Here is a 14403-nt window from a genome sequence, read left to right as displayed (position 1 = left end):
TCGAATGACACAGCTATGATGTTAAAACCTTACGATTCCTAGTTGCCTAATTCTTTATTGAAAGACGCTGCCGCCAGTACGTCTGTCTTGTCTCTGTCGCTAATGATCGTCGCAATGATGGTCACATTAAGGTCGTAGTTGCTCTTTATTGAAATGTGGAGCAGATGTTAACAAAGCGAAGAAGGCAACACTTTGAAGTTCCATTGCGAGCATCTCTAAACTCATAAGCAAATCAGGCTGCAGGCAAATGACGCTTAGGAATGATACTCTGTGAACTGCTTAAGTTTTGGAGGCATGTATCATTGAAGATTTTGCGGATAATATAGATTCGCAAAATATATTTTTTTGTTAAAAAACCCGAAAGAAATTTCGTAATCAGCCAAATACATGTAGTTCTTTTATTTTCCAGAAACTTTCGTGAGTCGCAAAAATAGATATGTGCGAAAATTGGCAACGTGCAGTGATGGGATACTGGATTTAATATATTTATAACGATTTCGCCTTTAAGCTCTTGTCTCTTCCTATACACATGTCGATATTTGATTAGCGAGCGTGTCTATTTTGTTTCAGGAGGGCTCAACAGCGCTTATGCTCGCCACGAGAAATGATCACCTTCCCGTCGTAGAAGCTCTAATAAAAGGTGGAGCAGAGGTTAACAAAGTAAACAAGGTACCACACCAAAAAACCCATCCATCTAAACGTCTCGTCAGCGTCAGTCGAATGACACAGCTATGATGTTAAAACCTTACGATTCCTAGTTGCCTAATTCTTTATTGAAAGACGCTGCCGCCAGTACGTCTGTCTTGTCTCTGTCGCTAATGATCGTCGCAATGATGGTCACATTAAGGTCGTAGTTGCTCTTTATTGAAATGTGGAGCAGATGTTAACAAAGCGAAGAAGGCAACACTTTGAAGTTCCATTGCGAGCATCTCTAAACTCATAAGCAAATCAGGCTGCAGGCAAATGACGCTTAGGAATGATACTCTGCGTTTGGAGGCGTGTATCGTTGAAGATTTTGCGGATAATCTAGATTCGCAATATATATCTTTTTGTTAAAAAAACCAAAAGAAATTTCGTAATCAGCCAAATACATGTGTTCTTTTATTTTCCAGAAACTTATGTGAGTCGCAAAAATAGATATGGATTTAATCTATTTATAACGATCTTGCCTTTAAGCTCTTGTCTCTTCCTTTACACATGTCAATATTTGATTAGCAAATGACGCTTAGGAATGATACTCTGTAGTTCTTTTATTTTCCAGAAACTTTCGTGAGTCGCAAAAATAGATATGTGCGAAGATTGGCGACTTGCAGTGATGGGTTACTGGATTTAATCTATTCATAACGATTTGGCTTTAAGCTCTTATCTCTCTCTTCCTATGCATATTTCGATATTTGATTAGCGAGTGTATGTCTATTTTGTTTCAGGACGGCTCGACAGCGCTTATGCTCGCCTCCCAAAATGATCACCTTCCTGTCGTAGAAGCTCTAATAAAAGGTGGAGCAGAGGTTGACAAAGTAAACAAGGTACCACACCAAAAGACCCATCCATCTAAACCTCTCGTCTGCGGAAGGCGAATGACACAATATGGAACGATGTACTACAGACTGCCTAACTTTGGGGGCATTTATTATGCTGATTTGGCAGATAACCATGATCAACAAAAATAGAAATCACAAAATTTCTTTTTTGAAAAAAACGAAAGATATTTCATGAACCGCCAAAATACGATTTCCGTTTTTTCTTTAGATACTTTCGCGGGTTGCAAAAATGAATACCAGCGCAAAATTGGCAAGTTACAGTTGTAATGGGCTACTGTCTTGAATCGGTTTAAAATTATCTCGACTTTTATGGCTCTTGTCTATTCGTATATTTCGATATTTGGTTGATGATAGTATGTTTGTCTTCTTTCAGAACAGCAGGACGGCATTAATGATTGCCTCGAAAAATGGTCACCTTGATGTCGTAGATTGTCTTCTGAAACATGGAGCAGATGTTAACAAAAAGAATAAGGTAACACATCAAATGTCCCCTTCATCTGAACTCCCCCCCCCCAAAAAAAAAATATCATGGATTAAAAGCAGTAGGCGTAAGATACAGTTATGGAGTAGTTTTCTTGGAAACCGCTTGATTTTTGGGGACATTTCATATTGCCAATGTGGCAAATAACCCAGATTCTTAGAAATAAAAAAATAGTAGGCGAATGATGCTCTGTAAACCGCTTGATTTGTGGGGGCGTTTTATTGTGCAGATTTTGAAATACTCTAGACTCACCGATCTAAGACCGATATGAAAGTCAAGCCCTCTTAGATATCATGCGCATTGCTATTGGATGCCATTCAATATTGTTCAATCGGGATGGACAATGGGTGGGCGACAACAATTTGTCAAATGGTTATGCATTTCGCCGTTGCACCAATTTCATGGTAAGAGTTCAAGATTGCAGGCCCTTAAGGATTTTGCGTTATTATCAATGCGATTTCTTTTATGGAAGATTCGTTGTCAATAGACCTAGGATAATAGACAGGGAAACTGATTAACTATAAAATAACCACTGAAGTGGTAACAATTAGATCGCAAGTGACCAGTTCGTTCCCAATGCCAACCACAGTCTATAAACTTACTACAACCTGAAGACCGAAATAGTATGACCGTGGTCTGTTCAATGCATAACATACTTGGGGCGGTCATGCCTCAAACGAATAACCCTTTGTGATCATCGAGTTTAGAGTAACGTAAATTGTAAGAGACAAAAAATGCCAAATACAATGTATTGTTTTTCTACAAAAAATCGCAAGACATCTCGCGGTTTAAATTATCTTAACTGGGGCACCAAGTTATTTGTATATATTCGATATTTCATTATCGATAGTTTATATGCGTGTCTTTTTCAGGACGGCTTGACGGCACTAACGGTTGCCTCCCAAAAAGGTCACTTTGATGTCGTAGATGCTCTATCGAAAGGCAGAGAAGAAGGTAATGCACTAAAAGTCATTTTCATTAGACCTTCTCTATAATCATAAGTTGGTAAAGCAGTTGGCGAAAGTTGCACGTATTCAATGAGAATTTTTGCAGATTTCGTAGATAACTTAGATTCGCGAAAATAATAATCGTATTGTTTTCTTTGAAATGAACAAGAGCATCTTCTCCTGATCTTTCAAAAGGAAATAATATGTTTTCTTCCAAAAAATGGTGCGAGTTGCAAAAATAAACAAGCACAAAATTGGCGTTGAACAGTAATGGCGGGTTACTGGATAAAATCTATCTCAACTGTTGGCTCTCATCTATGCGTATATTACGTTAGCAGGGTCATTCGATAAAGAGTCTAGTCACGGCAAGTTTCCTTTGATCTCACACCTCTCTGGGGCAATTTACATGAAGCCCATTTTAATCAGGCTACAAACTGAGCTGAGGTGCATACGTTATAGGACGACCAATAATCTCCGAAACAATAAATTCCGCACATGCGGTTTACATGTAATTTATCGGGTAACAAATACATACAATATAGATTGTTGACTTATCATTATTAATATTTATTCATACTTATTCAAAGGTATACAGCAAATGGGTGCAGAGGTGCAAGGTGCGCTTACAATACAACTGAATCAGCTTATTTCATACATACACATAATAAAATTGACAAATCTTAGCTAACTCACTACCCAAATACATGTACAATTAGGCAGTACACCGGTAGTCAATTATTCCTTTTATGTTCACTCTATCGACACCCGTATCTCCCCTCCAATGGTAATTAGGTCTGATATTCCGGTTCACATTAGCTCTTGTCGCTCTTTTAAAATTCAGGTATTGTATGCTTTGTGCTAGGGTAGAGTACCCGCCGTTCTTATATTGATATAGCTAACAATTTATGTAGCAGTTATGCTAGTAAATATTGGTTAGCTGCTAATTGCCAGACAAAACAATAATCAATTCTCAATTAGGCATCGTGCACACACTGATCAGTTTGCAATTCATTTTTAAGAAAGATTTAGAAATTTCATCCAATTATCTATCTAGTGAGGCTGTTGCAAAAGCCACCCTTATTGACCCCATTCTAAAATAAGGTATTTCATTTCTTACAGCCGCACTGACAGTTTAAAGTGAATTTCCCGTCCTCCGTCGCTATCAAAGCAACGATGCATCATTAAGTTTTACGCGAGTTTGAATGAGATCCTATTGCGGGCCCTATAGTTCATATGAAGGATCCTTGCCAAATTGTTCGTTAAAGTGTTTTAATCACGTGCATCCTGTATATCTTTTTTGAATTATTCACCTTTCATTATTCTCCTTTTTGGGTTTTGATGAATTTAACAAATAAATAAACACGTTCAAAGATCCATAAATGATGGCAATTTGTGTCAGGCACACACTATTAAACTGTTGTATATTATAAGATAACTCAAAATTGATGTACTCATCATGAAACATATTTAAGGTTTCCAATAAAATTGTTGCTGTTTATCTCACAACCCTTCGCCTTTAAATGAGTGCCAAAACAAGCTCATTAACGGAAAATCAACCATTTTGTAATCTGAAAAAAACCAGAAACTGGAATTCAAAGTCAAATTTTTTTTCTAAATGTCCCATTAAGGTCGACATATACCTAAGCGTGACGCAAAGCTGCCCAACTTCAATTCGTGATAATTCATTGATGACAATGATTCAAAAAAAATTATGTTACGGTACGTTACGTATGAAGCATCTAAAGGAACTTTCCCCCTGAATAACTGGATCATATTTCTGGATTACCCAGAAAAATGGCTTTTTGCGAAGGTAAAAACATTCACCTTAATAAATAATATGTCAACATGCTCTGTCGCATACTCTGTTGGAAAGGACGCAGCCAATCCTAGCGCATGTCCGTATAACCGCCAATTATTAAAAAATTCTAATTATGCATATACAATGTAATTAACAAAGTATAGCTTTGACTCAACATAATTTCTCTATTTCGGAAATTTCGCGGAAATCTACTTGAAAACCCCAAAATCCGCGGTCATTACTGACAAGCTCCAGTTGGTTAACAGCACATTTCCATTTTCAAAAATTGAAAAATATTTTATAAAAGTGGATACAAACTGCTTGACATCTTGAAACTTCATCATTCGCGTCGATTTGTTTACTTTTTACAACACGAGCCAACTAGAGTGCGTTTCAAAATATTATGCGCAAATCAGCGGACCATTGGAAACCAAGACCTATGGTTGCTGTCACGTTTCTGGGTTGCGGTTAGACATCAATAAAAGTTCCTCGAGCGCTAACTCCGCCTAAAATCGGCGAACAGAGTATAGGCAATTATGATTCATTATGTTACACTCCAATGGGAAGCTTGGAATGTGCAGGGATTAACCAACTGCTAGCAATGAAGAAGGGTTAGCCTGAATATTAGAGGTATTCAATCACAAATTAGAATTTTTAGGGTTTCTCTATATGATTCTCTTAAAGTGTCATTGCCAACTAAATTTAAACTGTAGAAGCGATCATGATATATCCGAAATACATGTTCATTTTAAACATGGTTTTTTTATCAAAGAAAATTTCCGAACGAGCTCACAACTTTATGGAGCTGATTTTTCAACAAATTTTTTTTTTGAGAAAGTGGAAGGTTTTTTTTGTTAAATTTAGTTTTAAAATTAGTTTTTTAAGAAATACATTTTTGTTCAAATGTTTTTCAAATTGGTAACAAATGCTAAAATTTGGGATTTTTACCATTGGGATTTTTACTGTTAGGATTTTTGCCTCGGATTTTTTACATAAGGATTTTATACGGTTAGGATTTTTACGGTTAGGATTTTTACATTAGGATTTTTGCCATTGGGATTTTTACCGCGTACCATACATATCAGACCAGAATAACATAATTGGCTTCTACATTGCTGATAACCTTAGTTCGCAAAATTTGGTTGAAGAAACCTGAAGAAATTTCGTAATACGTATTTTTTCAGGAAACCATCGCGAGTCGCAAAGAATAAGTGCAAAAATAGCAACTTGCAGTCAATGGGTTACTGGATTAAATCTATTCATAATGATCTTGACTTAAGGCTCTTATTAGCTCTTATACCTATCAGCTGATAAGAGGATTTGCGTGCAAGTTTGTTATTATTCGATAATGTTCTAGTTTGGCAATTCTCCTTGAAGGCGCTGAACTCATCTATCGCTCTTAGAAAGTGTATTTTATAGCGCTGCACCGACCTTGGGTTTTGACTGCTGAGAGTTGAATGTTATAGCGCTGCCTTTCTTTGTGAGACAAACTTCTCTGAGTGTACACTTGTTCACTCATCATTTAATTCGAGTCCAAGGTTGTGGACATAGAACATTCAGAGATAATGAATATTCTGTTGAGAGTGAGTCTCATGTTTATAGTGCGTAAGTCACAGCTGTGACAGAAGCTGAGGTTGTAAATAGAAGAACTGAGTTGTGTGATGCTATAACGACCAAAATAACACTGTTATTCTCCACGAGAGAGGTGCTAGCAGCAGATGTACTTGTAGCAACGTGTGAAAGTTTAGCAAGTTTAGCTTGACTGTCAACAAACAAGGTCAGACTCAGCAGAATGCTGTGCTAGTGACTGCAATAGGCTTAATGAGAGAGAGAGAGTGCAACTCTACAGAGTGTCGGACTGGAAACACGTTTGAAGCAGTTTACTGAAAGCCAAGCTAAGCAATCAGTCTTAATGACAAAGGCTATGAAGCAGCAGACCACCATGTTAAACAACATGTTGAATAAGAAGAACAAAAGCCAGTGCTCAGTGTTCAAGAGAAAGTGCCAGGCATGTGTATTTCAAAACAAGAACTAGCAAAAAAAACATATTTAATACAGATTACTCAGTGCAAAGAAATTCAAGGATGGTTCTTTATATCCCCGCGGTTATTACCCCGTAAATGTAGAAAATCCCTAATGGCAGTAGACTGAACTAAAATTTCTTCAGAAGGATGAACTTACGGCAGCGCGCCAGTTTTCCCAATTGTAGAACGCGGTGCCCCGATTAAACCAGTAACGTATGAGATAGAGTTAGACACAGAGGAAGAGCTACCATCTAATGCTACCTGAAAAGCTATTTGCATGAAATTATGTTTTGCAACAAAAGACCTATTCATGAAATCTGTTCTGGAGGGTGACCTCTATCGGGCATGATAAAATTAAATGTTGCAATAAGGCACAGTGGGTTCTTGGATGTACATATAATTCTTCTGACCGCCTTCCTCCATGCGGTATAGAATAAGTTGATAGTCCTGTCACCAAGGTCCTACAGGAGAGAACCATACAAAGACATTCAAAAATATTAAAATAATTTAATTTTTGTATCAAAACTACTGAAATGAGACCTTGACAAGAGGATATTGCCCCTTCGGTTATAATCAAAAATAGACTTTATAATGTTTTTATCTTGTGAGTCTGGTCCAATGATATTTCCAAGGTGGGTAGCAGTTCCATTTGCCCGTACAGGAATGTCTTGAAAGATTATTATTATATTGCCCACTCTTGTGTTATCAGACTGAAATATAGGGGTTTGCACTTGGTTGGGTTGAATTTGATCATGTAGTCCTTTGAAAACTCAACTGCTATTTCAAGCTTGGCCGACAAAGAAAAAATTGTCGGGCATAAAATAATTATATCGTCAGCGTACCCATACACTCCTGCACATGTAGCGCCAATATAACAACCATATCCGTAACCTTTTATTTTTAAAAGTAGTTCATCCATGTAATTTACAAAGAGAAATGGAGAAAGTATCCCTCCTTGCTTGACACCATTTGACACATTGAACTAATTCGAATGGGATGTACCCCAGCGTATCCGCATTTTCTGTTTAATTTACAAGTACGCAATCATCTTTGCCATAACAGGAAAAATATCTTCTTATAACAAAACTTTCATTAATCTCGTGTATTCTACCCGATCAAACGTCTGGCTCGCGTCCAAGAGCACTGCATATACTTGTCCTCCACCATTAAGATAGTATCTAATGACTTTTGGAAACATTTTTAGCTCAGCTGACAAAGTCAGCAGAGCTTTTCTAATAGCTATTCGTTTGGTGTCTGTCCATCCTCTGTGGACAAAATTGGGCATTTTGTAACCGTAAGACCTAGAGACTTCAATTTTGCATTTCTGGATACTTCTGGTCAAACTCTACTTTCAAAACAAAATTTGTCGCCATTCGACCTACTTCCTGCGAGCGAGAGTGCATGAAGGAAACTGGCCTATATCGGCCTAGGAGCAGCAGAATTAGTCGAAATATGCTCTAATATTAAGATAAAATTCTTGAAAATCTATTTTATTGAGAAAAAGTTCAAAATTTTAACAGGAGAGGGCGCTACCTGCCTTTTTAATTATTTCTGCCGATTCAAATTCCCGCCCGATGATGTCAGCCATCAATGAAGTCTCCTATTTGCCAGTTCTCAAAACATGGCAGCTACACAACAAAAGCAGTAGGCCTAGCGCCAGGAATAAATCACTGTTCACTTCAGCTTCGTAATCGATTGTACCCCCACTTTATTGTGTTTTGTGTGGTGTTCCTATTCAATCAACGATGTAAGGCCTTATTATGTTGGTTTTAATTGAGAAGGTGCATTAGGCCTATAAGCGGCCTACGAAATACCGAAGCGGAGACCAAAGGCGGCATGTTGTTTACGCTATGTGCAATAATCTTGGAGCTCAATGACACTCAAGTACCCAATTTTCTGCCTAAAAAGTAGTCTGGTAGGCGATATTATCACTAGTTCGTTTCAGTGGTAGTCATAAGGTCTTTAGGGACTACTTTCAGAAATTAGTTCTTGAAAATTTGGCCACATTTCTGTGAAAACGATATCGGAAGTGCATGCTCTGTTCGCGATGACATCGCCGATGTATTTTGAAGTGGAGAATTCCCACAGTATGTGCAGTGAATCGGCATGATTCTGTTCGCCTATTAAGTTTTAGTTCTACGATTCTTTCATGAGTAAAAAGTAGACATTCTAAGCAATACAATAATGTCACTCCCATAAAAATTGATTGGAAATTGAGGGAGCTACGGCATTCTGTTCGGCAACTGGCAGCGCTGAAAAAATACATTGCATACTGTACAATACCAAATGGCACATTTTAAAAAGCGCTCATTGGACAACGTAGGGAATCACCAGAAATGACGTCATCGCTGGTCTAAATAGAAAACTACGGTGGCGCAGTAGAGCACAAGAAAAGGTTTAGCATTAACTTCGTCATGCAAGCTTCAGCAACAAAACGATTTCTCATGAATGATTTATTTGATCATCATCAGCTTGTTTCCCCTGATAGATAAAAAAATGATTTACAATTTCCATCAAAGTTTTCTATTTTGTGTATAGTCACATGTTATTTAACTGGCAAGGAGCCAAGCAGTTTTGAATATTCGCGGGAAAATACTTCGTACTTGTAAACGAGGCTATGACAATGAGTATCCTCATTCATGGCATAAACTTCATGTTTCGGTAAATATTTTCATACGATGATTTCACCCGAGTTATGGTCAGGATTGAGGAATGAACAGTGACATAATTATGTCAACCAAAAACATTGGTACCGTAGTGAACGCAAAAGGATATCAAATACCATGGAGCATGCCATTTTCATGCATAATGAACTAAACACCGGGAAGATATTAATGATATTAACTCAGCTGAGCGCCAGGCCCTTGGGCCTCTTGTTGCTATTATTTATCCATTTTGGAATGTGTTTGTTCAACTCTTTTTTCTGAAATTTCCCTTGATAAAAAATTCATGAATGATTTGAAGGCCGAGTGGAGTTTTCATCTGTTGGTGTTAATTTCTAGAGGCAATTGACCATAAGATCGCCATCCCTTGTCAAAAAGGAATCAAAGATGGGAAACAAGTCTACTGACATCCTTCGAAAAGAAAATGTTTGTGTTGGATATCAAGATGGATATAACCTAAGTTGAAAATATCCCTGCTGTAAGTCCATGGAGGAGAAGAGGCTGGCGGGACCACAACTAAACAATTGTTCATTTGCTATGGGAGAGGATGGAAATCACATCGCACTATTTTGTTGACATTTTGATAATCGATTACTGGCCGATGCCCCTTTGGTTTTGGTAACAAAAGAGCGGGATAAGACCAATTTGACTTAGATTTCTGAATAATCCTAGCCTGGTGCAATTTTTGAATTTGCTGATCCATTCCATCTTGTAATGCCATGGAAACTCTAAAAGGCAATTGAAGAACTACCTTTCCCGGTCATGTTTCAATCTCATATTCAAAGTTCTTGGCTTCTCCTAACTCGACAAGGTCCTCAGCGAATACATCAATATATTCCTCCAATACTTGATCCAATTCCCTCCGCTCCGTTTCGTTTAAGGAACCCTCATCGATCTGACATTTTTGTTCTTCAAGAGAAATGCCTGTATCTTCTACTGAAATCCCTTCCTGACATGAAGTTACAATCGAATGCTGATCGATTCAAATCTATGCAGGATGCGCTGGCCTGGTCCGCTCCTCCCCGCAATGTGACAAGGTAAGGAGCAGCATTAAGGACACGAAGGGGAACTATTCCTTTCCGAATATATGCTATACTGTGTGCTCCCGCAAGTCTATATCGATTTCCCAGTCTTTGCTTCGGTTGGATAGTACATGCTTGCCTTTCAATCCAATCCGTGAATTTAATTTTTCTCGTATAATCGCTTCAGAATGCTCCACACTGGCCTGCACATTGAACTTTGCAGCTGAATCCATAGCTATAGTACCCAAATCATTGAATGTCACTTCCCTGGTCCTAGCATTGATGATTGCCTCCTGTTTGTGAAGAAAAACAAAACCCAAAATGAGGGTATGGGCAAGTCCGTTGATGACATGACAATTGTGACTGACCTCTTGTTACCAAAACCAATGTTCATTGTGACTATGCCCATAATTTGCATACGATTTCCATCGGCACAGCAGATACTATCACCGTGAGAACTTGGAGAAATTGGATATTTTTCCTGGGGTAATATTTTCATGAAATAATCATCATCTATGACAATAATTGAATCACCAGTAACCATTAGCGTAGAAATTGTTACATCCTCTCGTTTCCAATGTCTGAATTGTAGGTCCACCTGTTAAGTATACTCGAAATTATTTTGTTGTTGGTGTTCTTCTATTTCCATTTTGTTTCTACTTCTTTCCTTTGACGTCAGGCTGGTTCGATGTGGTGTCTATTCTTCTATTTCCGTTTTGTTTCTGCTTCTTTTCCTTTACGTCAGGCTGGGCTGATTTGATACGTCAAATTACGTCAGGCTCCGCCCATATTGATGCGCGTTGTCTGGAAGCTGAGCAATGTCATTGAGGGTCAAGATGAATGATATTCACCCCCATAAAACTGGGGGGAGTGGGGGGGGGGGGGGGGGGGGTCTTCATGAAAGCGCTAACTCCAAATTGGGAAGCAGTCTGTTGAAACAGTTTCTTGATAGATTCTTGTTTGCGAGAAGTTCCCACTACCTCCTGATAACCTCCCTACTAGGCTGCAGCTGAAGCATCGGTCGTCCACGATCTTCCTCTTTTCCAACTTCTTCATGTTCGTATAATAGCGCTGCCGACTCAATTTGCCTCCATGACAGCTGTGGGGCCTTCATCTCATTTTCTGGTTCGTCAAGTTATAAGGAGTAGTAATGTTTGCCTGTGTATCATGTGTGGTTTAGGAAGAAGAAGAAGAAGAAGAAGAAGAAGAAGAAGAAGAAGAAGAAGAAGAAGAAGAAGAAGAAGAAGAAGAAGAAGAAGAAGAAGAAGAAGAAGAAATAACAGCAATTTGATTCATCCCTACAAAAGATATGCTTTTCTCAATTTACCCCTCTTTTATTTTCCTTGACTATTCAAATATGATGTTTTGATTATGAAATAAGCAACTGAACTACAATGTACTTCGATCCCCTTTACAGTAAAGTTAAGGTACATTGTATGATTTATTCTTGAGTATTTAATTGCTATTCACCACATTAATAAACTTTCAAACACCATTTCACTCTCTTCAATTATTCAATACACAACAATTACCAACAAAGTGGCAACTTTTAAAAAATTTCCCTTTATACTTTTCCAAATACGCACATTCCTTTAATATGTTCTGTAACAGTTGGTACACATTGTATATTCCTATAAATAAGTCAGTCACTGGAAAAAAACAGACTTACAAGGGGCAAAGCCTACGTTTCGCCAGTGTCAACACTGGCCTCACCAGGACAAACTGCGCTGTTCGACGGCAGTCTCGTTGAACCTCGTGAGATGGCTCGAGGGATGGTATTTACGACTCGGTCCCAGGCATGTAATATGTTGAAGCGCAGTCCTCCGTGGCGGTTGATTGAGGTGGACTCCCGTCTGTGTGTCTCTCGTAGTTGGCTTCCTTCAATCCTCTCTCGAACCAACATTCCTCCTTGTCGAGAATAACGACATCCTCGTTGTCAAATGAATGTCCTGTTGCGTTTGTGGATCTTCGTTCACATAAACTCTGTGGATCAAAACATCAAATTCACACAGGAAGGGGCTATAATGATGGTCGGTTACCGTTTCTGGACAGTGCTGGGAGGGCTATGGACGATGGGCATCTCCGCGTATCAGTGTATAGGAAGCCCACTCATACCGATCAGTACATGTACTTGGCATTCAAATTACACAACTAACTTTGCACTTTAGTGTTTGCATAAACAAACTCTTTGATGGGGAAATGAACCGTTTTCTTATCTTTAAAGCCAAGAAACTGGGGTTAAAAAATCACAAAACTATCAAATATCCCATTAAACAACAGTGACATTAAATTTGAAAATTTTTGATAAAACAAAAATGTCATTTCTAAACACGTTGTTTGACCAAAAAATTCGAGATATTTTGGCCCCAATTCATCTAAAGAATTATGGCCTCATCCGTCGCTCAGCATCATTTGTTAGTTGCCTTTCGCTTTTATGCTAGACCATCCATTCAAACGGATGTTGGGGGAGTTTCCCAGCCAACTTTCTGTAACATTGTTAAACGTGTTACTGCCGCCATTGTGCCCGGAAGGAAAATTTATTCACTTCCATAGAATCACAGAAGGAAGGAGAACTGCTGTTGAAGAACTGCTGTTGGAGAACTGCTGTTCTGCGCGATTGCAGAATTACCTGGCTTTGTTGGTGCCATTTGTCAATCCATGCCTTCTTTTTCTTCCTGTTGGCTGTAGTGTCTGATCGTTTATCTTTTGCCACTTTCTCATTCATTCTGACAGCCTCAAATAGCCCCATCCTCTGCTCGAGAGAACAAAAATTGGCTCTTTTATTCATAGTCACCATTATTGTTTGCATTATGTGTGTTTATTCGTCGAGAAATAGTTCTGACACATGTGGTGCATTTACAGATTTGTGCTGGGTGCTAGGTGCTTGTTTACAACGATCTATTTACATATCCGTGAAAAATCAAGGTTCAAAGAATTTAACTAGTGCACAGAAAATCAATCATTTCTGTTAATTCCCTATGATTAAACGCCGCATCCCCTACGTCTCGCATGACCATCAATTCGCTAATCTGTTCCGCTAACCTATTTTGCCCGTTCTTATCATTCACTATATAAAAAACCCTCAACATATCTCCCCAGCTGTCCACATTGTTCCTATCTAACCCATATTTTGCATACAACATGTTGACACTTCTCCCCAGTGAAGATTCTCTCCCCTGACACACAAGTTTAAAACACAAGCTGACAAATACATTCTTAGATGAAGACATACCACCCATAAAATTCATTAACCGTTTTTCTAATTCAATTTCAATACAAAAGTCGTGAACAATGCACGGCAGTAAATCATTGTGAGTCCTGTATGGTAGATTTAAAACCCGTCGCAGACACTTCCGCCACGCAACAAACAATTCCTCCATATAAGGCTTAGACAAGTCCAGAAGCTGGGAACCATATAAAGACATACAAAAACTTTTGAAAAGTGCGTACCTTACATGCGCATGGGCAAATCTGAACTGTGCCATTAACATGTTAGTTCTTTTGTACAAGTCATTTATTAAAAGCTCTACTCTTCTCCGATCAACACGAGGACCCAAAATAATACCGAGGTGTTCTTCCTCCATAGCATTAATCTACAAAATGTTGTGTTTCAATATTGGTAAACGTCTTGCCTACATTTTGTTGAAACCACTGCCAGATTGATGACTTTGATTGCCTGAACAATAATACATATGCTATTTTGCCTAGAGATCATTTATCTATGTAGAAAAAGTGGTTTTATAAACCCCACTTTCACAAAGAAACCTAAAAAACTGGTGAAACATCACAACTTTATTCTAAGGACGGTTTGTGTTTGTGCTAATTTTGTTCAAACTTTGACTGACTGATGATTGGGTTTGTGTGAACATGAATATATGAGCAATTATAGTAGTGAAATGTGTCATTTTACAAAGCGAGAGAATTTGT

At 38.3% G+C, this 14403-nt stretch overlaps 1 protein-coding gene across 4 annotated transcripts in view; it reads left to right on the top strand.

The window, feature by feature from the left end:
- LOC135502324 (ankyrin repeat and death domain-containing protein 1B-like) overlaps positions 1 to 14403 on the top strand; it is an 89395-nt gene that overhangs the window by 66783 nt on the left and 8209 nt on the right. For 2 of the 4 annotated variants that reach the window (XM_064795061.1, XM_064795060.1), the window contains exons 12-15: positions 571 to 669; positions 1428 to 1526; positions 1915 to 2013; positions 2895 to 2976. In XM_064795061.1, the coding sequence (XP_064651131.1) occupies positions 571 to 669; positions 1428 to 1526; positions 1915 to 2013; positions 2895 to 2976 (379 nt within the window). The remainder of the gene's footprint in view (positions 1 to 570; positions 670 to 1427; positions 1527 to 1914; positions 2014 to 2894; positions 2977 to 14403) is intronic. The other 2 variants (XM_064795063.1, XM_064795062.1) reach the window with 2 other exon arrangements.

Source organism: Lineus longissimus, chromosome 18 (genome assembly GCF_910592395.1).
Source record: "Lineus longissimus chromosome 18, tnLinLong1.2, whole genome shotgun sequence".
NCBI classification, from domain to species: Eukaryota; Metazoa; Nemertea; class Pilidiophora; order Heteronemertea; family Lineidae; genus Lineus; species Lineus longissimus.
The sequence above is the reverse complement of the archived record's forward strand: the minus strand, read 5'-3'. Positions and strand labels throughout refer to the sequence as shown.